This window comes from Betta splendens, chromosome 22, assembly GCF_900634795.4.
Source record: "Betta splendens chromosome 22, fBetSpl5.4, whole genome shotgun sequence".
In the NCBI taxonomy this organism is placed as follows: Eukaryota; Metazoa; Chordata; class Actinopteri; order Anabantiformes; family Osphronemidae; genus Betta; species Betta splendens.
Genome location: NC_040900.2, coordinates 11626912 through 11653175, shown reverse-complemented (window position 1 = coordinate 11653175; position 26264 = coordinate 11626912). Strand labels below are relative to the sequence as shown.

The following is a 26264-nucleotide window of genomic DNA, read 5'->3' as shown; positions in this document are numbered from 1 at the left end:
ACTAAAGCCTCATGGTGGAAACAACTGATGGTCGATGTAAAATGTCAGCTTAATGACACATACACACAAAAAAATATTTAAACAGCTTGTTTTTTTGTTTTTTAAACAATACCATCTCTCCATCATAAATCAATTTAAGATATTTCACAAGTCAAGCTCAGCCTGAACTACAGAATAAACTGCATTTACAAACATTAAGACACTGTGACGCTAGGTTGTTGAGTGAAGAACAGTAAGGCACCTATGCCATATGACAAAGGTCATGTAAAAATAAAAGCAAACAAATTGAATAAAAACATCATTAAAACTACTGTTTTCAAAATGGGAGAAGAAAATGCAAGCAAACAGTCTATAAACAGCTTGAATATATTGATCATTTTTTTGGAACACATTGTATGAATGATTAAAAACAGTCAAGGAGGTCCATTAAACTGGGTCGTGAATGCAAAGAAGGCCATAAAGACTCAAAAGTACCTGTTAAAAAAATAAAGCTGGGAATTTAAATAACAGTAATTCAGATTTCCATAACAGAATACAAGCTCTTAAACTACTAGTACTACGTAATTACTACAGTTAACATCTTGATTTCACTTGTTTGCAAGATGCACAGTACATTGTTTTTGCTCATGTAACATCATTAGCAAAACTTTGTTTTGATATAAAAAAATATAAAGTGAACATTAATTACACTCGTCAAATCTGGGAATATTCTTTGTCCCCAAATGTTCCCATTCACCTTTCAAGTAGTATTAATGATGCATGAGCCATTCATGATAATGTACTGTATAGACTACAGGACATCACTCAGTGATAAATTATCACACTTCCTGTACATCTGTTGATGATCTACAACAAGATTGCCCTCCACATTTGCAGGTTGTCAAATCACTTTGTCAAAAACAACACCCACAAATTATATGATGCATCACTGCGGGTACAAGTGAGCCTAGCGTAACTCTTCCACAGAGTGTGTTTCACTGTTGTGCTGTAAAAGTCTGTGCTTTCTTTCACACGGTCACAGTAGAAGCATCCAAGCAAAAAAGTCTTGACGGATTGTTTTGACATGAGCACGGCTGGTGTCAATCACATCCCATTCCCGTCGGTAGAAAAGAGAATGTAAACCAGCACTTTAGGACTAAATTGTGTTCTGTATTCTCTGAAACATAAATGAAAATAATAGAGTTGCAATTCTGAACACTACTACTCACAGACAGGGTTAAAATATTTAAATCACAACTATCAGCCTTGACACAATTTCATGTCCATTGCTGATACAAAAATAGATACGAAACGTTTAGCCTATAAAGTACAATATACTGTATAACAGACAGTCAAGAAGGGGGTTAATATTTTTTTTAAATATGAATAAGTCAAATCATAAATTGTCACATCCAATAAAAATATATCACAGCCCCCCACAAGCCCTTCACTGCACCTCTCACATACACAAGTGTCAGAGGCACAGTGAGGAGCATGTGTTTTCGAATGTCTGTAAAGAAATGAAACAAAGTAAAAACGTGGCCACAGTGAGAAGCACAACTCAGCCCCTTTGTAGACATTCTTCAAGCTTGTTGCTGTAAAATGTGCATCAACAAGGCTGAGCAGTGCTGCATGCAGAATTACTGAAAGCAGTGTGTGCCTTCACTAATTATGGATGCAGGTCTATGAGCTCTGAGTGTTTTTAAAACTCGCTCCACTAGAAATGTTATGATCTGAATGAACTATAAGGTAAAGGATTCAGTGTGGAGTATGTGTTTGGCTGCAGTACTTGTAGCACCAGAGCAGGAAAAACAAAGTGCCAGGTGAACGTTCTTCCTACCTGTTTACTGCTATGATGTGCAGGTGTCACCAATTTAGTTTGAATCATGAGATACACATAGAAATTCAGTTTTTTGTTTTGTTTTTTGACATTGTGTGATTTTTGAGTGACTGATGGAAACTCAAGGTCAGATAATCACCACGGTAACTACTAGACTTCTCTCTATATATAACATATCTCAATCTGCCATTGCTTCAGAAACCTGCTGTTTTCCAAAAATGTCTGACAGCGTGAAATGCCTATTTCTTCCCAGAGATCACTACCGAGTTTCATCCCAACATCAACCGTGACAGTGTCATTGTCAGTTGTGTCAGGTCCTTTGTCATGAAGTTTACATGCCTGACAAATGTGTCTAAAGTTATTTGGTTCTTGTTTTGCTTACTTACATTCAGACAATGATGAGATGTTTTATCCCCACACTGATTTGCGATGCTGAGAGAACAGTCATTTTTAAATGCAGCTCCTCTAAATCTAATCCTTTTCAGCTGTCTCAGCTGGTCAGAGGGCAGTAAGCCCTCCAAGCATCCTCCCTTCCTACATTCCCATGTCTAAACGTATCCGATAACTGTGCAATGAATTTGCAAATTGGGATGTGTGAGAAAATGAAGCTTTCTCTGTGAACTACCCTAAATCTTAACCATATGCTTTCACTAATGGTCTTGCTGGATAGAAGAAGTGGCACATTCGTTGGGTTGAAATGTGTTTGGTCTTAAACTCTAAAGTGCCTTGAGATAAGAATATTGTGCATTGGCATTTTATAAATAAAATTGAGTTGAATTTAATTGAATTTGGTGTTTCCAGCACAAACATAATGATCTGGTGTGAACACATGCATACTGTTTAGATCTTAGGTTTATGTAGCCACACCTCTAAAACAGTCCCCTGGAGACCCTCACTAATTCAAAACTAATTTGATTAATTAAAAAAATTATATTTTTAAACAAAAGTCATATGAGCTCATTGGACAAACTGGGTGTCAGCTTTCAATGCAACACCCAGTTCTCCTAGAGTAAATGAATTCTTGCTGGAAAAAAATTAATGGCAAACAATCTGGTTTAAGTCTCTTCACGATTACTGTAGTCTAGACCTAAAAATAATGACATGAATGTTTTCTATAGAGACTGAGCTTGCAGATTTTTAATGAAAACCTTTAGTGCATGTTTATGGGCATCAGCTGTCTGACCTAGAGATGTGGGAACACAAAATTACGAGACCACCACCAGCGTTGGACAGAAAGACGATGCATGTATTAACATCAGATTATTGGCCATTATTGGTTTAGCAAACGGCATGCGAGTGAACACACAGGGGCTGATGCCTCATCCTCTTGAGCTCGGTTTCCTGTCATCACTATCCCAGATCAACGTATCCTCGTCACCTGGGACGACCTCTACTCGGTGCAGTCACCCTCAGGACTCCAACAAACTGTGCCAGTGGCAAACCTGCTGTCCTTTGGACTCCTTCATTTGAGTCCAGTGGGTGAGCTCCTCCTCTCCAGAGCTGTTAAGGCCGAGCGAAATCCAACCAATCATTTCTTTCCGTTTCATGCTTCGCTTGTTGTACACGGAGAGGATGAGCGTGACATCTGAAAGCTGAAATAAGGCTACCTGGAAGACAAATGTCTCTTTGTATGTTGGGTTGGGCTGACCTCGACAGATGGACGTCTTGCACTTTGACATTTCGTGGCCCATGGAATTCAGTAATGTCAGCTTAACGTACGTATCTAGAGCAAACAGATGTGACAGCGATCAGACATATTTTAAAACTGTTTACTGATTCTAAGGAATGGATCAACTGTGCAAAATCCTTATGTCGCACCCTTTTTTTTAAAACTACAACCTGCTGCATGTGTTTTGTCTGCAGCAAAGTATAACACATCTTCCCCACACACATTGTCAATGTCACTGCGGCTGATGTTTAAGATCATCACCACATAGCAGGCAGTTCTCTCCTGATCAACACAAAGCGCAGCTGTGAGTGTTCCTGATAATGCGGAGCAAGGATTCAAAGAGTGCAGGGAACGTTAATTCAGCCTTGTTGCTATGCAACTGGTGTATGTCTAAGCTGAAGAAGGGGATAATGCAGCAGATAAAAATGGAGTGGGAAAAGTTTGCGTCTAATATAGAGGATTCAATCCTATTGCAAATCAATGCACATTCTCCAAAATCCTTCCCAATCGATTTAATTCATTTATCCACAAAGGGGAAAAAAGAAAAGGAAAAACGCTGCTATTATCAAGCGATTCAGCCTTCATTTTTTATTCACTCCTCATTTTCATGCAGAAAGCGAAGCCACAAATCCAGCTGAAAGTAAATGAGGCAAGACTGGCAATTACAATAGGTCTTTGAGAGTGTTTCGCCACTCGTCTACAACCATGCTCCGTAATAATGCCGTGTATTATGTTCCTGTCTAAGAGGGAGTATACGGAATGAATTGCTGGGGCTTTCATGCTGTCGAGTGCCAGCTGCCTTCCAACGCCTAGCTCGCCGCCTTCAATCACACATTCAGTTGCTCTCTTTGACATAAAAGCACAGTGAAAAATATAGCCTTGATTTCTCATTCGACTGCTGCTGAATGGGCTCTGCAGAGCTGGGGATGTCTTAAGTGGTCAGTAGCAGTGATGCATGACTCTTTGGTATTGTTGCTGAATGAGAGGGGCTGCGACTGATGATTAACTTTACGGCTCGGTACCGTTTTGAAATGATAGAAAAGGGGCTTTGAAATTGCTCTGCATCTCTCGCTGACGCTCCTTCCATTTTGTGTGACGCACAAAGTCAATCACGGCCTTCATAAGGATTTTGCACAGAGTTTTTTCAGTGTTAGCAGATGTGACTATTTTGCAAATGCAATTTGGAGACTACATAGTATGTGTCAGGAAAGCACAAACAATATCAAAATCTGACATCGAGTCATTAGTTACAGATGTTCATGAATACAAGGAATGCAATTAATGAGAGGACAGTTCAGCGTCTTTCAAATGAACATTTATGCAAATCTACTACAGAAGTACTGTTTCAATTTTGTGTGCTGTAAGCTGAGCTAAAAATGAAATGTTACACCCAAACCATGCAAAAGTGTTCTCTTTGAATCGAGCCAGCAGTCAGTGACGCACAACATCTCTTTTTAGCTGGCCCTCAGCCACCAAGCAAATCGGACCGACAGAGCATGAAAAGTGGAAACAGCAAAACGCCCAGCATCACATGACATGAGCACGAGACGCACATGACAGCTAGTGGAGAGGGGCGACATGGCGACATGCAGAAGAATACAGGGAGGGAACATGGCTGTGTACACGAGACACTCAAAAATGCAGGGAGCAAAGGTTATAACAAGCGGTCTTCATGGATGAGCGTTTCAATGTAAAACACCAAAGGAGTGAAAATGCTACTAAAATGATACTGCACCAGATTTTAAACTACAGTAACACAATATTCTTCGTTCTGACATTATTATTATTTCTTGGGCCGCTGCAGTTATTTCGCTGAAGTCTCTCTTGCCTTTCTTTTCTGGCTGAAGTCACATACTGTAAAGACATCAGGTTTAAAAATAAAAGAGGCAGAACATGTTTATCTGTGCTTTTTATGCTTGCAAATTTACTGGTTGACACATAGTTTTTCTACAGTGAAAATATATTTTACTTTTAAATATTTATAATGAAGTTCTATGAAATAGTTGAAGCAATTCTGTGATGTTTTATAAACTGCATCCATGAAGACAGCACAGGGCCAGTACCACCTCATCTTGCAAAAGGGACAGAAACTCACCTCTGATAATATAAACCTGTCCACCTATCAAGTGTTTTAGACAACAGAACAGCCCATCTGACAACAAGGGTTGGACAGCAGTAAGAAAAACAACGGACCAAGATGTCAAAAAGGCAGCAGGGTGAGAGAATTGAAGGTGCAGACATAACCGGTGAGGATGCAAGGAAAGAGAAACAGGATCAGAAGGCCAACAAAACCGCACAAAGTTCAACAAGAGACAGTTTTTGTTTGAACTTGCTTCTCCGATCCCTGGAAATTGACTGAGGAATGCAGCTGGCAATACAAGGAAAGGAGGTAAACAAGGGATCAAACCAGAGGAAACTGAAAAGTAGGTGGTGCAGTTTAGACTGATTTGGCTAGCTCATATTTGGTGAAAGTTCATTTTCATGGTTTTTTAGCAAAAAAAAACAAGGCACGCTACATAGCACAGGCTTTTAAAGTGGCTGTGGCCAAATATTTATCTGACCACCTGAGTGAGAATAACCGGTACGAAGATTTACAGTCAGAATTTAGAAAACATCAAAGCACAGAAACATCTGTGGTTAAAGATCTTGGTGCTGCATTCCATACAATAGATCACAGGAGACAACAGTAGAGGAGCTTGAGGGTTTTAACCAGGAACCTAAACAGGAACCAGCTTCCTGTTTAGGTTCGAGAAGCTGACACACTCTTCACCTTTAGGATCGGGTCTAAAACCTTTCTTTTTGATAAAGCTTATATGGTTCAGGCCACTGGCAATGATTGTTAGTCATAGGAACCCTCTCTTAGTTAAGCTGCAATAGACACAGACTGCCGTGGAACCTAATTTATACACTGAGCTCCTTCTTTCTCTTCTATCCAATAAACCTCCCATCATTGTTCTATGTTTAACTAATCTTGTCTCTCCAGTAGTTGTGCCCCTTCCTCTCTTTTTCTCCCACTCTGTCCCCTCATACAAGTATCATCAGACTCATACATCCAGCCTGGTTCTGGAGGTTTCTTCCTCGTTAGAGAGGGAGTTTTTCCTCTCCACTCTTGTTGTCAAATTTTAACAATTACAATGAAAGGCGTGTTGTATGTGGGATTTGTTGGGTTTAGTTCTAGGTCTTACCTTACCTTGCCTTAAGATAACTATGTTGTGATTTGGTGCTGTCTAAATAAAACTGAATTAAATTATAAATGAGAAATAAAGCTGCCTACAATTGCATTCAACTTGCGTATTTCCTTTATAGTACCAGAAACATGTCATCCATTTCATTTCTCTACTAAAATACTACTCAAATAAAACGTTTAAGAGTACTTACTGGGTGGCTTGTTGGCAGCCAGGTTTTTAAAATGGATTCCTTTGATGACCTCCACAGACAGACGGCCTGTTGTGGCATTGTAAACCAGGCCCACAAGGATCTCTGGTGTGGAAGCCTGGCTAACGGACTGGAATGATGAAGCGCTTTCACTGCATGTCATATCCGAGAGACTGACCTGGGATTCACCACCCTGAAAGTGTTTACAGTTATTCCGAAAAGTGTTCACCGAGATGTAGAAACAACAGTGATATTATTAATATCTGTGTAAAAAGCAGATTTCATGATGGAAATACTATGTTTTAGTAACACCTGTTAATTTGCTAAGCAAGCTTTAGTAATGGTACTTACCGGGAGAGCACAGCAGGGGTCCAAAATGACAGGCATGGACATTTTGCCCTGAAGATTGAGTTTGGTGAGGTAGAACACCTTTTCACCAAGCACCTTCTCCTTCTTCATCCGCTGCATGCTGTAAAGGCGGAACCTAATGGCATAATTACTGATCATCTCTGACTCCACATGGCTGAAGCGGAAGGTCTCTGTAAAGATGGGACAGGGGCCTCTCTGGATCCCTGTCTTGGACCTTTGCTTCTTGGTGGGCAGCAGTACCAGGTGGACCTGCCAGGAGATGTTGCCAGTGCGTCTGAGGGGAGGAAGGTCTGTGACTGCCATAACGGTTACGGCCAGCAGCTGATCCTCTGAGTCATAGTCAAACACCACGTCCAGGGTTCCATATTTTGCAACAGGATCTAGATCGGAACCTTTAGGAAGCTGTGCTGCTGACCCACGAGCTGACATATCCTAAAGAAGGTAGAGAAGCTCAACTTAGAATAACCTAAATGCGATTTTTTGGTGATGTCACTGTGCTTTACCTCAGGACTGAGAACAGCAGTACTATCACTGGGTACATCTTCCTCATAGCCCTTATTGAGGTAACTCTCAGTCTCATGGACATCGCTTCCCTCGCTTGGGCATTTGCCAAAGGACATGTGGGGACTGCCACTGGTATGGGACAGGTCACATTTGGCATCACCAAGGTCTGACAGAGTGCAGGACATTCTTGGAGAGCCATTCTCATCCTGGTAGGGTGGCGGCTGGAGCTCATCGAGCGGTGGTGTTCGTCTCATTCGCTGGATACAGTTGGCTGGTTTGGAGAAAACCGGGGAAAAGTTAGATAAGATACACGCATTGTTACTGTATGAAGTTTGGTTTCAGCATGTGAAGAAAGGCAGCGGTGTGTCCAACATCTAAGATTTTGTAATGATGCATGCAAGCAACTCTAAACTTAATAGTCACAGCAGAGCTGCAATCTTGATGAACTGAAGGCAAAGCTGTTGTAATGGGTTTATGAAATTAACATAAATAGATTACATCATAGCGAATGCTGAAACTGCTGACAGTGAGAAACTCTGCTGCCAGATGCCAAACAATTATTCTGCTTCTTTTAAATGTAGAGCCTAAATCAAACATTAAACTCACCATTAAACGACTGAACTCAATACTTCTTTAATCTGTGTCTCTCTTGGTTTAGTTGCCTTCAAGGCAAATAATGAGACTGTACAAAGTATCTCTGTGCCTCAAAAGAACCTTGAATAGTGTTGTCAACTACAGTACATACTCAAATCTGCCTCCCTTGTCCAATTTGAATTCATAAAAACTGAGCAGCCAATGCTAATACTCCCATAGGGACACTGGTGGAGAGCTTTAAGCCAAGTCTCTTACCATAAAGAGAAAGGAAACCAAGGATAAAGAAAATAACTTTCCCTTTTCTTATGCTGTCACCTAACTTTTGGAAAAAAGCCACTACTACGATGACGTAATCTGCTCCAACTCAGTGTTGCAGCTCTCTCCCAAGTTCTTGAAGCTTTCACTCCTAATAATGTCAGCGAGTCTCAAAGTGTCACATATCAGTGGCAGGATAGCGGAAAAGGAGTTTTTACCTAAGTGTCATGGAGGGCTCGGTTTTGAGCAGCTTTTCTCCTGCCGAGCCGGGGGCGGTAGAGCTGATGGAAGGTGTTGTGTAAAGGCACTACTCGTTTCTCCAGCCTGCTAATTAGGATGGTTACCAACTCTGCTCTCATCCAGCACACGCTTCCTTTACACAGTGTCATCCCCTCTGTGCTGACAGTTGTCATGTTTTGTCCTCTTGCGTGAAAATGACCTCTGTGAATCTTTAACTATACTGTACTGTATGTAAATCTGTTGCAACACTTTAAGGTCTCAGGTTAATATATTTAAAGGAAAAGAAAGAGATCTTTATTTACGTGTGTCTTGTGATATTTATTTGGGGAGATGCTGTGGACTCATGGGGTTTTGGTTGAACAATCTAGAAAGTTTGAGTCTCTAAATAACAGGAATCTGTGAACAGTTATTTTGGCAAAGAAGAAGTGCTCACTAACAGATTCAAACAGATTTTTAAACAATATCGAAGAGAAATTGATATTTTTTGTACATATTGTAGAAAAAGTCTTAGATCTTTGAGTTTAGCTCATAAAAAATTTGGGGGAAATGAAAGTGTTGTCCTTATATTTTTGTTCTATGTAGATTGCTGTTTTTTTTGTTTTTATCTTCATTAAATGTTAGTCACTCATCTTTAATTTATTTTTTAGTTGTATAATTTAGGTGTTTAGGGAGCAGACACAGACTCTATGGGGGTGCTATATCCATTAGAGGTGATGACTTACAGTAGGAGAATCTGCATTTGCTGTGTCCTAGGAAGCACTGTGGGTTGGCACTGCTTCGGGTATCTAAACTCAGCCATATTGTTAAATCGTAGAGATGCTCCATCCGAAGCGGGATGAATGCAATCTCTTCTCATCAGCCAAGATTTTCCCCCAAACCTAAATTATTTATATTATCTAACCATGTGGGCTTTACATGCCACAGCCAACGGTGAAATGATGGTGTGCAAACATACATGTCATTATTGCTCACAATGGTGAGTGGTCCAGAGAAAACTACAGAGTCCGACATTGCATTTGCAAACAAACACAATGATTCAGTGTTAGTTTAGGTGACTTCAGTCTGGTGTAACTGGGAGTCATTAGTACTTGCAGGTAGTCCTTACTGTACTGTATTAGTAGGTATGTGTGGGCATACAGTATATATACAATATGCACCTTCATTAATGAAAATACTGTATGTCTCAAGCGTCTCATTATGACAACAATCTGCACAAAAAGAAAACTACAAAACTCTCAAAAGAAAGAATGACCATCATTTCACACATACAGTATGTCAATGCTCACAGGTTGTGAGATTATATAGAGGCAATCGTCCAGTTCTCCAGCAAGTTCAGCTTCAAATATTTCTATGAACAGTGTGTCTCAAAATTTGTTTAAATATATTATTGTTTACTGATTTGTCACCACAGGATGACAGAGAACATCTAGTGGTTAAGAAGAGCCATGCAGCTTCTGTAGCGCTTGCATAACAACAACCTTGTTGAGTGGCTGCTTCTTTACTAACAAAGTCAGAAGCATGTCCTGCCATGCCCTATTTATCCCTCAGCTACATATTCAAACGGTGCTTTAAATAGATCGTTTCAGACACTCAGCCTGGCAACGCTCTGTCTTATATAACGCAAAGCTGGTTCGCACATACTGTATTTCATAGTATGCTATATTTCATAGCACCCTGGCAAAACTTTGCTTTTGTTTTTTAGAGGCAATGTCACCTATTATCTGAAGATGTCTGATTGTTAACATATCAGATTTTTGTCTGAGCATTTTATACAGAGACAAATCATATTTGCATTCTAGTGCTTGTCTAAAATAGCTGGAACATGACAACAACAAGACAAGGAACTTCATAATACTACATAATACGATAATACTGTACAGTATGGATTTGTTTTATACTGTATAAAGGTGCAATGCTTTTAAAATGCCAGATAGCTCCTGTTGCGGCAAATGAATAAGAGAAAAATAGGTCAGGGCTTGTGTTCTCCTGTGACTTTAACTGTGTTGAATCAAAACATAAAATAAAACAGCACAGTCAAAGCTGCACGGTGAGTCTGGCAGACGGGAAACAGAGATGTGTCATTTGGGGAAAAAAGTGTGAGGCTGTGTAGATTATGCAGACAGTTGACTGCTTCACCAAACTCCCACGGAGAGTGTGCTGAACGCGAGTCTCGCTTTGATCACCTCTCTGGATTAACTGGCAGTGTGTATCAGTAGCTTGTGTTTGTTAGCACATCTGATCTTTGATTCAAGCTTACTATAGTGATGAGGAAATATTTGTGCTAATGTGTTTTTTTAAATTTGTGCAGCCTTTGTGGACGTTCTTGGAAAAATAATATAGCTAAAATCAAAGCGGCTGTAAGAAGTAAAACTTAAACGCTAGTAGAAAAGCTACTGTATGGAGTTTTTCCAGATTACAGATTACAGACCTACCATTGTCAGCCGATGCTTCACTGCTGTAGCCGTCATAATCAGCTGTCAGAGGGCTGTACTTTTGCCGACTCTCCCAGCTAAAAGCTCCTGCGCGTTTGACATTAGCAGCTGGCCTGCCTCCTCCTCGGAGGCCCTGGGAGCGACTGACTGCTTCCTGATACTGACCCATCAGTTCATCCTCACTGTCCGACGAAGAGCCCTGCAGGTCGGCGTCAGAGTAGACCTTGTCTGTTTAAGATGGAGAAACAGGCACTGGTTACTGGGAAATATTTCCAAAAAATAGGGTTAGCTGCAGATTTAAATCTGGTAGAACAGCAGCATCTACTGTCTGCAGAAGTGCACTGTTACAATTGGTTAAAAGGTTATACAAATGTCTGAATCATATAAGCAAATGATCATTCAGAGAACATTTTTACACATTTTTAAACATGAAATACATAATTAAATATATTTTAGTTTCTTACCTATTGACAGTTATCAGATCATTGCTACAATACATTGCTACAGCTACAATTAGATAAATAATAGCACTGCAATTAGGTGGTTTATTATTATTATTATTATTATTATTATTATTGTTATTATTATTATTATTATTATTATTATTATTATTATTATTATTATTATTATTATTATTATTATTATTATTATTATTATTATTATTATTATTATTATTATTATTATTAAAAGATCCACCCTTAGAAAAAATGTATTGAAAATACTATGCTGCGTGTTAATTAAAAACTCGTTTCAGATTTGTTCCAGCAGAGAGCAGCAGAGATCTAAAGTTACTCCAACCAGGGCTATGCATTCTGTCTGGAACATATTACAGATAGTAGTTGCTCTAAACTAGAAAATAGGTCAGAATTAAGACCTAAAATCAAGTATATTAAGGATTCAATGCCAGTAGAACACTTTACTATTATGTTTAGCATACAAGAACAATAAGTACTATCATTTAATATAATTTTAGTTAAAGGCTTTTGTTTTTATCTAACGAAACACCAGAGACTTCAGTAACAAGCACCTGACCACTCTAAACTGTCTCTTGTCTTAACCTAATGTTTACTGGGTGGCCTCCAGTGTAAAGCTGACTCCCCTGTGGCCACGAACCACTTAAAATTCCCTGTGGGCAGATGACAAATAAACAGCCCTACATGTCAGCAAGAGAAACAAACTTCTCCAAACAGAGGTCAGACATCTACTGTAAGTGCAGCTGGTACAGTAGCATAGTGATCCTTTGATGAGGGAACTCCATAGCAGTAGTAGCTTGAGTTTGTTAAAGGTGGAATATATCTGACATAATGTGTCTGCCAATATGAAACGTGTTGTCTTCAGTCTACATAATAAATCGAGCAGTTGTAGAAAACATTCAAAGCAGAGTAAACCCACAGATCAGACACCTAATATACATGAACCTAAGTCTAACTACTGCAGGAAGTCTAATTGGAATAATGCAAATGTTATTGCAGTTTAAATACTGCATCCAGGACAAATATGATGTGAGCCTCAATATTTCTAAAAACCAAAACGTGATTGTCAGTGCAGACTTACCTTGTACCTCTGTGTTTTTCCTGAAGTCATCAAGGCACTGAAGGCTCCCTGGGTTTGCTAGTGCCAACTTGTTGTTGAGGTACCAGAACAGCAAGGTCATGAGGATTATGAAGAGCCCAATGGCTGTCAGAAACCCCAGCACCTCTGGAGATACTAAAACACAGAAGCCATTTTTACACAATCGAATTGGTAAACAAGTAATTCCAGGTTTCAGAACTGTTCCTTTTTTGTCACAAAAGGAAGGCCTACAGTACAGTATCCATAAAGCAACATACTGTAAACATAGGGTTGGTTCCTCGAAGAAGCAATAGGGATTTTATGGTTTTAATGTTTAGATCAAACTAGTGTAAGGTGAGGTTTTCCTTGCCCACCTTCTGCCAAGATTATAGTAGGACAAAATAACAAATGGTAAGTGAAAAAAATCTGGGAGAGAACACGAACAAGACAGGGAAGAGAGAGAGAGTTGTATCGATATAGAAATAAAAATCTGTTGACTGGCACAGCAACAGATTTGGATGCTTGATCTTTGGACACAGAGACAAGTCACATCCCATTAATTGACACACATCAGTAAGTGGGCTTTGGTTTGGAAATAAACAAAATTCCTAATGTAGAATCTGTGAAGCGAGCATGAGTATTATTCATAAATTCAACCCCAGCCGTATGAAATACTGTTTAAACACTATAACTATAGGATTGTTCTATTTTTGTGTGGTGCTGCATCAATGTCATCTATGTCATATAAAAGTGATAAATGATCAAAATTTAGACATCTGACTTAAAGTACAGGTAGGTAATTAGTTTGTCATTTGGCTCAGGATAAATTATCAGGGGCAAAACAATTACACTTCCTTTGTAGCAGCAGTGCCACTGTTTCTGTGTTCACTGGTCATTTTAAGGAAACTACAGAACATTTACTGTAGTTAAGATACTGTACAGTCTTTCTACAGGATAAAAGTTGGCTATTTCTTTAAGTAAAATATGGGAATATTACAATACAAATACACAGGTATATACGTAATAATACAGCCCAATGTGACAATTTGAAGAATTAAATTCTTAGTATTATATTGTTATAATAGAAGGTAAATGTTAACAAATATGTCACCAAAGGCTGTACAGTAGGACATAGTCACTCTAGTGACACAGCCATTCATTCTGTACAAATCAATACAAGTAATACACACTTCCAACTCCATAAACTAAGATTTTATATATTTTTAAATCTATTCCATTTGAAACATATGAAACAAATTAAGCTCATTAATCATGATGACTGCGCTCTACCTAATGTGGAAATTACAGCTACAGTATACATCTGAAGTAAAGTCAATTTTGTTTAATTAAACCAAATTACTGCTTTTGTACAAATGCATGATAATGAGCTGAAATAGAAGTGCGCTTAGATCGTATCACATTTACAAATCGGTCATAATGACGACATGCTTTCTGGCACTTACTGTATATATTGCCATATAATAATAATATTAGCTACTGTAGTGGCAATGTGGGAATTTCCTTTTCTTTGAGGTTGTAGTTGAGGTTGAAAGGTTGCTGTTGCCTCTCTCTCTTACTCACTGTTCCTTTTTACTATCTTGTGTGTCTGTTTTGGAGGTCAGTTGTCTTTGTCCAGCTTTTGGTTGTGTTGTTTGATTACTAACATATTTGTTTGTTTTTGGCTGACCTTTTATGGGTGCAATTTGTTGTAGTGTTCTTTTGTTATATTTCTTTTTGGACAAAAAAAATCATTATTTTTGTAAGTCTGTGTTCCTTCTTCCTTCCTGTTCGGTCCCTTGCTGTCAGTTCATTTAATTGCAGACACATCTACATAATAACTAACTTACACACTCTGACAAGTTCTCTACCAGGAAAACAAAGAGCTAGCTTTAACAATAAGACTGGCACTTATTATAAAACAGACCCACTCTTTCACAACTCTAAAGAACTAGAAAAGAAAGATTACACAACCTGCTGTCAGCTCTCAGGCTTGCATTGGCTTTGTACTATAACTCACAAAGATGTGTTTCTGACAAAGACTAATTGTCTGTACTCCTAGATGAATTTAATGAGTCTGGATTATTGTTGGCTGCCCACAGTGTTTGGTCATATGGTGAGGTGGCAGCAGGCGCGCTACCCTGTGGGAACGCTTGTCTGCTCACACCAAACCAGCTCCTCAGTGTTGTCTGTATTATTCACAGTACAGATGGGGAGGGATCCTGCACTGTATAAAAAAAGAAAAAAGGTTTCTTTAACAGAAACCTACAGTATAGATAGTTTCCCTCCTTACTCCTCCTAAAATGACTAAAAACAACAATAATTACAAGCATACAGTACTTCATTTTCCAGCTTTATTCCTCTATTTTTCTTACTTTTAACACTTATTTGTTTGAATATGTTTCCTTACATTTTTACAGGAAGGTCTAATGCAGGATGGCTGACATTATTCCTTCTTTTCCTGTTTGGACTTACTTTGCTAAATCAACTGGGCTCCATTAAAATGCTGAGAATAGCCTTTGGGTAATGTGTGGGGGACTGACTGATGACTCAAAGGAAGATTAAACAATAACAAATTTTGTTACATAAGAAGCACATAAACCATGAAGTTGGAAGAAAATGTTTAATGGTTTTAATCTTTCTCTGTGTGTTAGTGTGTGTAGTGGACCAAACACCCGGCGAATTACAATTGTAGGAAGAAAGACACATAGTGCACAAAGAATAGTGTTACCTGTATCGACATACTTCTACTTAAAAAAAAGGCTTCAGTGACATATTTGAGTCCACAATAATAAAAATTGTGTCCAAATACTTCCAAGAAATTCGGAGAAAAGCTCCCACATCATTTATCGTGATATGATTCATTGATGTAGTAAAACAGATATAATCCTGTTCACCAACACCATCCAGACACAAGAATTCAATCTTGTGTCCATTTGAAGCAAGAAACCATGACAAGATTTAACCCAACACGTTGTGAAGTGACATTGGAGTAGGACATACAGTGGGTATAATTTTATAACCTTAATCTAGAAATTCAAGGAGTTGCTGTAGCTTCATCTGTTATTTAAGTAAAAAGCCTTGGGTCTTGACAGCTTGAGTGTGGGATCAGGTTAGTAGAAGATGCAGCGAGAGCAAGTGTCTTTCTGAGTAGTCTTCTTATATCGACGACAAGACAAGCTCTCTTAGCATTTTACCCCAGTAGAAAGGAAAAGAATGTTGCTGGGGAAAAGGGCACTTGGGCTGCTCAACTGACCCTGTTGCCATGGTGATCCGCCTCCCATACAGTATGTGGTAGTAAGATACTAGTAATGTTGTCATTATTCATCAGGTGTTTGGAGTGGAGTTAAGGAAACAGTTGCAATGTTGGATGTCAAAAAGTGCAAAATCATCTCTAAACCGCACACACTCCACATTCAGCCCATAAGCACTCTCACTTCCATACACACTCCCACACATGTTCTGACAGGGCTCTGAAGCATAACAACCACCGACTAGCCACAAACCTGTCCACAAATACATGCACTCCTGGAGCCAACCCCCACCCATCACACGCACAGAAAAGAAATGGGATGAAATTGTGAGTTTCCTGTGATTCAGAGAGGACATCATTGTACATGTGACAACCACTGGACATACAGTAACTTAGCACAAAGGCTGAGCACAGGATGAAAGCAGAAGACAAACCTTGCTCAAAACCCAGCACATTAAATTTGTACAATGTTTCATTTGGTTAAGAATTTATGCTTTTACATTCTTTGGACTTCTACACTACAACACAGATAAAATAGCAAAGAGTTTACTTAACCTATAATTTTTCCCTATACTGTATTTCAGATTATTCTAAAGAGACAAACACGTGTTTGTGTGTTTTGTGTTTGTCTTTTAATTGTGCGTACTTTTAGTAATTGTTTGTTCCATTAAAACAATCAGAGCAGAGGATGTCTCTGCTCTGATTGTTTTAATGACAACAACAAGTGCATCTTAACAGAATAATGAGGACAGCTATAACAGGGACATAACAGTGACGATGATGATGAGGAAGGTGGAGTGACAATTGCAGACTGGGGTCAAAGGTTACCCTCCCAGAGCTCTGACCTGCCCTACCTTTTCTGACGCAGATTAGCTCATGTACTCCACAGTTACGCTCGCCACCTGGAAAGACAATGCAGTTTTAATGAGCCACAGTGTGATGGAGGCAAACGACAGACAAAACAAACGCCATGGGAATACACATGTTCATGTATGTACACATTTTTATAAAGACCAAGAACATTCTGAAAAGACACTGACAGCGAATGGATGATACACATTGATTGTAGTGTTGGGATTTTTTGTCTTAACTTAAAAATATTTTTCCCTTTTACAGAGTCTGAGCACAATAACCGACTCATGTATTTTGGAAAATACAAACCCCTTTTCATCTGAAGCACTTTCATCACTTCATAGAAATCTGGTTTCACTAAGGTATTTAAAGGCGTTTGTAAACTCCAATATGACAATATATCAGTCTTTAACATCTTTGAGATCAACAAAAGAAAATTCTTATTAAATGCAATTTATATTGACTGAAGCTGAAACAAGAACAATAGAGACCATCCATTAGACTGCAGCATATTTGACTTTTGAAACTTCCACAAGCAAGATCTTGTGTTCATGAGACTCTCTGTTTGTTAATTTGCTCATTATCATTATTAACTGGACCGGAATAAGAGGTAAAGGCCAGTGATATTTCACAACATCTTCAGATGGCATATCAAATGCAACTCACTGAATTTCAAAGATGAAGCAGGGATCGTAACAGGAAATCTGACCTTTATCTACTGTATGGGCACATTTAGGATGCAAATGGGGTTCGTTCAAGGACTTGTGAAAGAAAAAACTCAACAGGAGAACAAGTATAACAAAGAAAACCAGATTAACAAAAACATAACTAAACAAGTCTAACCCAAATGGCACAAAGCACGTCTAATGTGCAGTGCAGAACTGACATGGCTGAATAAAGCTAAACATGAACAAGAGCTACAGCAAAGCTAAACATGAACAAGAGCTACAGCATATGAGAGGCACCAATGCACGTACAAGCTGAGCATGACTAACATGAACATGACCATGACATGACAAAAGGAGGGAAAGAGAGGGAGCAGGTGTGGTTCAGAGCATGACACACAGAAGCCCAGGATCCTGACACTTTCTTATTTGAGCAAAACGCTGAAAGTCAAAATGGAAAATAGTCCCAGTGACAATGCTAACAAGCCAACTATAGTATCATAGTACAATACCTAAAGTTAAAAACAAAACGTTACAGGTTGCTGACTTTCTGGAGTCAAGCATGTTCTGTTTAACCCTTCCAAAGAAATGACCAAAACCAGGAATGTCTAACTGCTTCTTTTGCTTTTACACAACAAATGCACATTTTCAATCAAACTGCCACTCAAATGCCCGATTGAAAGGGACTGCCTGTACTTGCCAAATAGTAGTAGTAGTAGTCTTCTATGCTCATTATGTAAGAAAAATTCTATCACTCACACAGCAACAATGCCAGACGTGTTCCCATTATTTGTTAAACAAAAGAGTTTTTTTTGTTCCCTTTTTTGGTCTAATGAGAATAACCTGAAACCTTCTGGTTTTTCACAGAATAATGGGGGAAGATCCCTCAACAGACAGACACTACCGTTATCATTTGTGAGTTAGAAGAGTTAGAACAGGCTCATAATTATTATTCTTTAATTAAAGACACCTCTTTAAATCTCAGGAGACATTTTCTCTTATTCCCTCTCAAAGCAACTAAACTAGTGTCACAGAGTTGAATTTCGTAAAGGGGGGACGTTTTGTAGTTAATTGAATATGCTGTGATATAGATTGTGATTTCCAGCTCCCAGACAGTATGACTGTAATTCACACTTGATGGCCTCAAGTCTCTGAGCTCTGCTGCAGCCTCTGGGATGCGTCTACATCAATAAGTGGAGCTTTCACACAGCTCTGACTGTGGTCACCGGGTCATTTGTAAGAATGGTGTAGCTTGGGAAAAAAATGCTTTTTAATATTTTCTAAATAATTGATTCAGACATCACAGAAAATTAAGAAAGACAGATAAAATTGAGGTAATAGGTTAGTGCTATTGTTAGTTGTATGTACACAAAGTTAGGAGTGCTCATGAGTGCTGTTACTGTTAGATTCATTGATATTTTGATGAAATTTTACCATTTCTGTCCATTGGTTAAGCAAGTAAGTCACACATTCACTCATCTTAGCCTCTGATTCCTGGAATGCTGGGGCCTGTCTTATCTGATAATCAGGCATATCAAATCATAACATTTGAAAAGACTTTCTTGTCTCATTTTCACATCCTACACAGATACAGTAAAATGTTCTTTTTAAAACTTGCGTTAACACTATTGTGTTTCTACTGTATGTATCAGATGTACAGTAACTGTTGCCATGGAAGTATTCTGGTTCGTTCTATTCATGGTCACAGGAAAATACTGTATCAAAGGTCAGTCTAAATATACAGAATAGTGTCTGTGTATGTATCTGCAGAAAAAGTAACTCTACATGATGGTGCTGTCTAAATGTGAGCCGACATTTTGCTGCTGTCCACAGATCAATACAGCAGCTGTGTGTGGGAGTAAGCTCTCGCTGCTCTTGCTCTCTACTGTATGTACACACACAACTACAAGTAATGCATCTTAAATCTCTTCAATATTTCAGGATCAGAGACTCCTTAGACCTGTTGCCAGGATTTGCAACCTTTTATTCACGAGTGGTGCCATTTTAGGCCACTGTTATACTACCGGAAAACAGAAAACTATTTCTACTTATGGTTTAAGCGGCACAATATTTTTTTCCATGTTTAAACACAGGCTCACTTTCATCAGCCAATTAGATGTAGGGGCAATTTCCAGCAGAGTCACTACTTAATTGAACTGCATGCCTGCTGCGTGCCCAGAGAAGCTCCTCTAGCTGAGGCAACTGTGTTAATCACTGTACCACAGGGCTGCCCTTTTTCTGTGCTTAAGCATCAATCCTGTACACAGGAGACGATGAGAGGAGTACAGGCCAGAGAGTTCCCCCTCTGGACCAATAGGCAGGATAGAAGTGAAGAAAGTGAATGAACATTTGAGACATTTATTAGTACAACTACTGTAACTTGGCCACCAGATCCAGATCCAGTCACGAAGGTCATTTTAATTTGTCTATAAATATATGGACAAAACACACTCCATCATGTCTCCAATGCAACATATAGTTGGTTATAGAATAGTTTGTTGCCCTTGGCCTCACTCGTGTTTGCCTGACTTCTCCAAACTAAATGAAGGTGGCCTCACTGTTCCCTCACAGCCGACCCGACAGGCCCGGCCCTGGCAACATTTTTAGGGCTTGTCCCAGTTTCTGTCGGCGTAGATTCTCAGTCATCCTGGTGCAGTTGTCTGAAAGTTGAGTAATGTCAACTGGACCTCTCTTTTCACCCAGTTTCTCTAAGAAATCTGTAGAATCTGTCCCCTCTAACCAGGCTGCTGAGGCTGACATGCCTGGGTTCAGGGAAGAAGGATGGACATGGCAAAGAAAGTTCAGCTAGGGAAAATGTCCTAAAAGAGATATTTGGGTCTGTCAGGTCAGTGGAAGGAACATACAGCCAGAGGGAAGAATCTGAAGAAACAAGACTTGTTGCAGACCCAAAATCGTTCAGAAACTCAAACAGAACAGATTGTTTATTAAAGAATAGAATATTTCATGTTGAGCACAACAACTTAAAGCTACAGTAGCCTGGGACAAAAATTACAAGATGAAGCTATCCATGAAATGTCCTATCAGAAACTTTATTTATCATACAGTATATACTGTATTTATCTATAAAACTGAAATAGAAAGTGTGTTATTTACTTAATAGTTTGCTACTGTACTGTAAGTAGCAGTTATTGGTTTGAGCTCCTTAGTTCTTCAGGATGTTCGGTGTTTGCGCTGCCATAATGAAAGGCACAAGGGAGCGACATTGAAATAAGCTGTAGCTAAGCCAATTAGTTTGTCGAGGATACAGTACATCAAAGATTAGTCAGCTTACTGTACCTGGCAGCTGCACTGCAAGTTTATAAAGCAGCAACGGTTTCCATCAGTTCACTGTACAGTAGCACAGGGCTTTCTTGTGGGAAAACTGAGAATTGTATTAAGGCCCAAGTAATCATTGCTCCACATTTACAGAACTATTCCTAGCCCTGGGCAATGGAAACACTTTTATAAAATGGTACAGTTGATTATTTTTAGACCTGAAAAGACACACATTCCCAAATTAGATTCCAAATTTCCATCTCACAAACACTGTGAAGCTGACAATAGCATGAGCCTCAAGCAAACTACCAATTACCCTCAGCGAATATATTATATTGAAATCAGAGTTCAACCTACTGTATTTTATGAATTTTCTCTGTAATTCTACCGGGACAAGTTAATATACGTTATTATTTGTAGGATTACTACTCTATTCTGCTCAAGCATGGGCAAAATGTTCTCAGATAACACTGTGTTTCTTGCAACCTAGCTATAAAGTTCCCTGAACACGTATCAAATGAGAGGCAATCAATAAGTAAACTGCACCATAAGCCCTTGCCTTGTCTCGATCTGATAACAAGCTCTGCGATGACAGGAAAGTCTTACATACAGCAAAAACAGTGAATGTGCTTTTCTACTGCTGCATGTCTGCTTTGACAGCAGATACAGTATGTATACATGTATACAGGCATGGAATTGCTGTTCTTACAGTATCAATGTAATTTGTAATAAGTTGTAGTCAGTAAGTGTTATTGTAGATATCTTGAAGATACACCTCAGATAAATATCTATTTTACTGAGATTTAAAACCTTGCTTTTGTTATTCAGGGCTACTCTTGATAGCTTTTTAGTTTTTATTTTATACAGTAAATAAATGACCTTGTATGTTTACACATCAGACTAATATTTTATGAAGTCGGACAAATTTCCTTGAGACATTTATATGCTATATACTGTACAGTATACACATGCAAACTTGCTTTTCAGTACAAAGACAACAAACATTAGGAATTCAAGGTTTCTGTATTATTTCTGAAAAATTGAAAACACAACATACAGTAAATGGCTCATACTGTAAATGCTACCTTACTATATGTAGCCCACTCTTTGCTTGCCCTAGGCAAGTCATTCATAGTATGCAACCTGAGCTTTTTTAAGAAATCCTGTCTGCTGCGTCTGGAAACAAAAGTGATATGAGTTTAAGAGCAACCAAACAATGACAGCTCACCAAACAACCAAAACAGCTACAGCCTAATAAAGACGCCAAATGGCTTTGTAGACAAGCAGAACAGCAGAGTTTGCAATGCCAAATCTACACCGGTTCAATATATTACTTTATACTGTAGATATTAGATGTTATATTATTGTTTATAAAATACATTATTAATGCAACTTTAATAATTATCTATTATTAAGATACATCTCCATACATTTATATACAAGTACTTGCTTGGGAAGGTAATATATATGATAATGTCATTATTATATAACATTAACTGTCAACAATACCATTCATTGATTGTGCTGAGCCGGCGTGGAAATAAGGCTGATAAGAAGAGTGAAACTGAAGCATGCAAACAGCAACAGTGCAGTTGCTGATCTGAAAATGAAAATGATGAGATACAAAGTGCAGCGCGAAATGCTGTTACAGCTCAGCTGTAGAGCTGAGGGGAAATCCATGATGAGGTAATGAATCACTGTGGGTTCATCAATACTACCTACACATTCAACATTACAAAGTCACTTCATTTATTGTTAATAATTACTGTTAAGTGCTGCTTTAATTATAAGTATAAATATTGTATACTTTCATTGTCACTGCCTTTTAGAGTGTGTGACACGGAACCTCCCTTCTTTAATTTACTGTAAGGCACATGATGGAAAACAGTTTCCCCTTAGAGTAATGTATTGCTCTTGTCCAGCTGCAGTACGCTCCATCACAGCTTGCATTAGCCTTAATGATCTGAAGGCATACTGGCTATCATCACCCCATATCCTGTTCCCCACACTCACACAAGAGAGGCGGAATGGATGAAGTATTAGAGACATAAATTACAGAAGAACATAACAACAAAGAATATTCCTAAAACATATAACGCATACGTTCTCTACTGGATTTACTGGTTAAATACTGCATTAGAAGATAAAGAGAAAAAGATTTGGAATTACACTAACGTCTGTCAACTGTCAACATTAAGACCTTATCTGTTGCTGCAGCTATAACACAGAATACTCCCATACAGTAGCTCAATACATACTGTACATGTGTGTATATTCTGAATTTAGCTTCAGTTTAGGACTGAACAAGGGTTTTAACTCTTCAGATCTGCTGACCAGGATTCACCAGGATACGTGACTATACTGTGGCTGCTGCTTAAATAAGTTTTTACTTGAATATTTTCTTTATTCATATTCACTAACCAAGGTGCTATTAGTATAGTATTAGTAGCAGCATGTTTTGGTTCAAAGATTAGAAATCAGAAGTGAAGCACAAGATAAATTAGCAAAATAAAAAGACCTGATTTCACTGCCGTCAGTCTCTCTCTCTATCTGACTCCCCACCAGACCCAAGGCTGTTAAAGCGAATGCATCTTGTCTTGGAAGCTCAGTGTTCCTGCCTTTGGATAACAAGACATGACGATGCAGAAGTGAGAAAGCAACCATTCTCACTCACAGCGAGATAAGGTGGCGCAAACAATTCCATTGCTGCAGAGAGACATTCCACCAGAGCCAGAGAAAGGGGTTAAAAGGCAGAAGCAACTTGAGGATCGTGGGCTCTTTGCATCACACCTTCGTGGTGTGTGCACTGATCTCCCCAGCTGGTTTTTGGTTTGTTGATGTGCACGATCAACATCCATGCTTTTTATTTGCTTTCCCCATTATTTTTATTTTCTTTATTATTTCAATAAATCGCACAAAAGGACAACTCTCCCATCTGCTTCTTTATGGAAAATTTCCACCACAACCACCATGGCAATTTCTATAATATTTCTCTGCATAACATACTGCATATAGTTTAAAGAAACCTAATGAGATGCCACGTTGTCCCCAAAGAACAGCACTTTCTAAATTCACACAGTCAGTGTCAAAATAACATAACAGCTAAATTATTTCCTCAGAAATGTCAGACAGAACCTGTTTTTTGTGACACCTTATAAACTGCTTATCCAACATCACATAAGTACAGAAACAAAAATCAGCCTCCCACAGATGCTGACAGCTCTACCTCTGGATGCTGCAGGTGACAGTTAGACCCACAACTGCCTTATAAAAGCTGGCAGAGCTTAGCAGTGATGAAGCATCACTGACAGGACTCGCTACAATCATGGCTTTCAGGAGCACTCTGCTGACTAATGGAGACGGAAGCTGGGGGGTCAGTGGATGGGGAAGGTAGGCGTGATGTGGCAGCAGTGACGCGTTCACTGATCTGTTTGAAATGCATTTCGTGTATAATTTAAATAATTCTTAACATTAGTAAAAATTGCTGAATTTGACCATTTCCCCATCTAATATGGGGAGAAACCAGAAGTGATGCAGCAGCAAGTCGAGCCTCACCCCAAAAAACTCAAACCATCACAAAATGGATCAAAACTTTACACGTTCACAGCTTGTCACCAATATAATGTTTGCAGAATGCAAACAGATATGTTACACAGCATGACTTTCTATAACCTGCCTAAGGCTTTTATTGATGTGTGTGTGACATAATTACTTACTTACTAAATACTGTGGAGAAACCTTTGAGGTGAGGCAGGACAATACTCTGCCTCATCCCGAACGAAACAGATAGTTTGCTCAATTGCTGCTATAAAAGAAACATTCTTTCTAAACAAAATATGTTTTTGTGGGTGAGAGAGGACTGCTGATGAGACATGAAACGTGGTCAGCAGTCAACCTAGATTCTGTCAAATGAATAGAGAAAATGTCTTCTCTTCTGGGTTCAGTATTTCTTGTAAAATCTGACTTCAGAGGCATCAGTGCATTACCAGCCATGAACCTCACTGCACATCATTGTGCGGCAGGTGCGATTATTTAATATTCTGGTAGAAGCGCTGGGGGTGGGGGTTAAGGTGGAGAGAAATCCTACTGGAAACAAGGCAGTTGTGATGCAAGTATAAGAATCTGCCTATGCCGTGATCAGAAATAATCACAATGTGAAGAAAATTATGTAGAGATCGAACATATTTTGGTTAAATAATGGACAAGATAATGCTGCAATGGTGAAATTTCCCCACTGTGGGACAAATCTTAAAGCAAACCTTGAAGAAGTTTCATACATTAAACTGTGACTGTTCCAGTAAAGAGAACAGATCTAATGTGACAATTAAACACTGTTTCAAGTACATTTGACAACACACTTCCTGAGCAATGTGTTCCTCTGGGTTCTTATGTTCCTGCTCAGTCACATACAAAGTAATTTTTCTAGTATTGCATTATTATTATAGAATAAATAATTAATGATCAGTCGACAAGCTGAAAAGTTACATAAACAGAGAAAGGTGAGGCATAAATGCACATATTACACTACAATGGAGCTGATGAAACACATACAGAGGAGGGAAACTTTCGTTTGACGGTAACTCAAAGTGAACGCGGTACAGACAAACCAGTGCTCTGCACAGCACAAGCTGCACTCACTGAACGCAGCCAGCCTGCGTGTGCTTTGCTGGTTCTTCTTCTCCAACGCAAGTTGCAGGACAAGTGTCGACGTGCAGCCGGGCTGCGAACGACCAGACAACTTTCCAGTGAATGTGGCGACAGCATCCAGTGAGTGAGCCGCGCGAGGCGCACGTTCAGTGAACGGCACGCGGTTTAAAGAGCGGAGCTGTCCTTTCAGCACCATCGGCGGCGTCGGAGTAGACCCGTCTACTCTCACACACAGCAACAACTACAGCTTCACACGAAAGCAAAACCCGTTCACTGCTGCCAGACGGTGCAGACACGTTCATTTTTTCACTTTTCCTCGTAAATAATTCACCGGCGCCATCTATGATTTCCAGAAGTTAATTACGGGGAGAGCAGAGACGTTATTGGCCTACTTACCATCAATCGCCATGATGTTCTGTTTTGGATTCAACCAAAGCGGGCGGTGAAGAAGGGGGAGCGGCCCATTGCGAGGGTGAGGGAGGGGGGAGGCTCACAGTGTGGTACAGTCCGTGAGAGGGGGAGGAAGTATAGTATACAATCCATAATTCATAACACAGAACGTGCATATACTGTAATATAGATAACAATACAACAAAACTATTTTCTCACAGTAAATTCACTCAGTAAATATACTACAGACATTTATTTTTTTAAATCAAATATAGATAATAAATAATAAAGTTCATAAACCCGAAAGTACATTTTAGCTTTAGAAAAGCCTACTACATCAGATGATAATACCTGCTAACTACAGTAGAGACAAACA

The 26264-nt window shown here is 39.1% G+C and overlaps 1 protein-coding gene across 6 annotated transcripts; it reads right to left on the bottom strand.

Moving 5' to 3' along the window:
• Positions 1-72: 72 nt before the first annotated feature.
• On the bottom strand, positions 73-25944 carry syt14a (synaptotagmin XIVa). 6 transcript variants are annotated; one of them, XM_055505938.1, is made up of 9 exons: positions 25895-25944; positions 16913-16960; positions 12812-12964; positions 11258-11485; positions 7736-8007; positions 7215-7664; positions 6867-7056; positions 5584-5658; positions 73-3542 (listed from the first exon to the last, which is right to left on the bottom strand). In XM_055505938.1, the coding sequence occupies exons 1-9, from the start codon at positions 25905-25907 to the stop codon at positions 3229-3231; spliced, it is 1743 nt and encodes a 580-aa protein (XP_055361913.1). In that variant the 5' UTR covers positions 25908-25944; the 3' UTR covers positions 73-3228. The 6 variants fall into 6 exon arrangements, with proteins under 6 accessions (XP_055361913.1, XP_028994114.1, XP_028994115.1 ...); XM_029138281.3 differs by lacking the exon at positions 25895-25944 and adding an exon at positions 25490-25844; XM_029138282.3 differs by lacking the exon at positions 25895-25944 and adding an exon at positions 25490-25843 and having other exon boundaries at positions 5584-5640.
• Between the last annotated feature and the right edge of the window lie 320 nt (positions 25945-26264).

Coding starts and splice junctions, on each gene's coding strand:
- syt14a (XM_029138281.3), bottom strand. CDS start 25,694: ATGGTGCTGAAAGGACAGCTCCGCTCTTTAAACCGCGTGCCGTTCACT. Junction 16,961..25,489: donor ACGCAGGCTGGCTGCGTTCA/GTGAGTGCAGCT, acceptor TTGTCTTTCCAG/GTGGCGAGCGTAACTGTGGA. Junction 11,486..12,811: donor GAAAAACACAGAGGTACAAG/GTAAGTCTGCAC, acceptor CATCTTAAACAG/ACAAGGTCTACTCTGACGCC.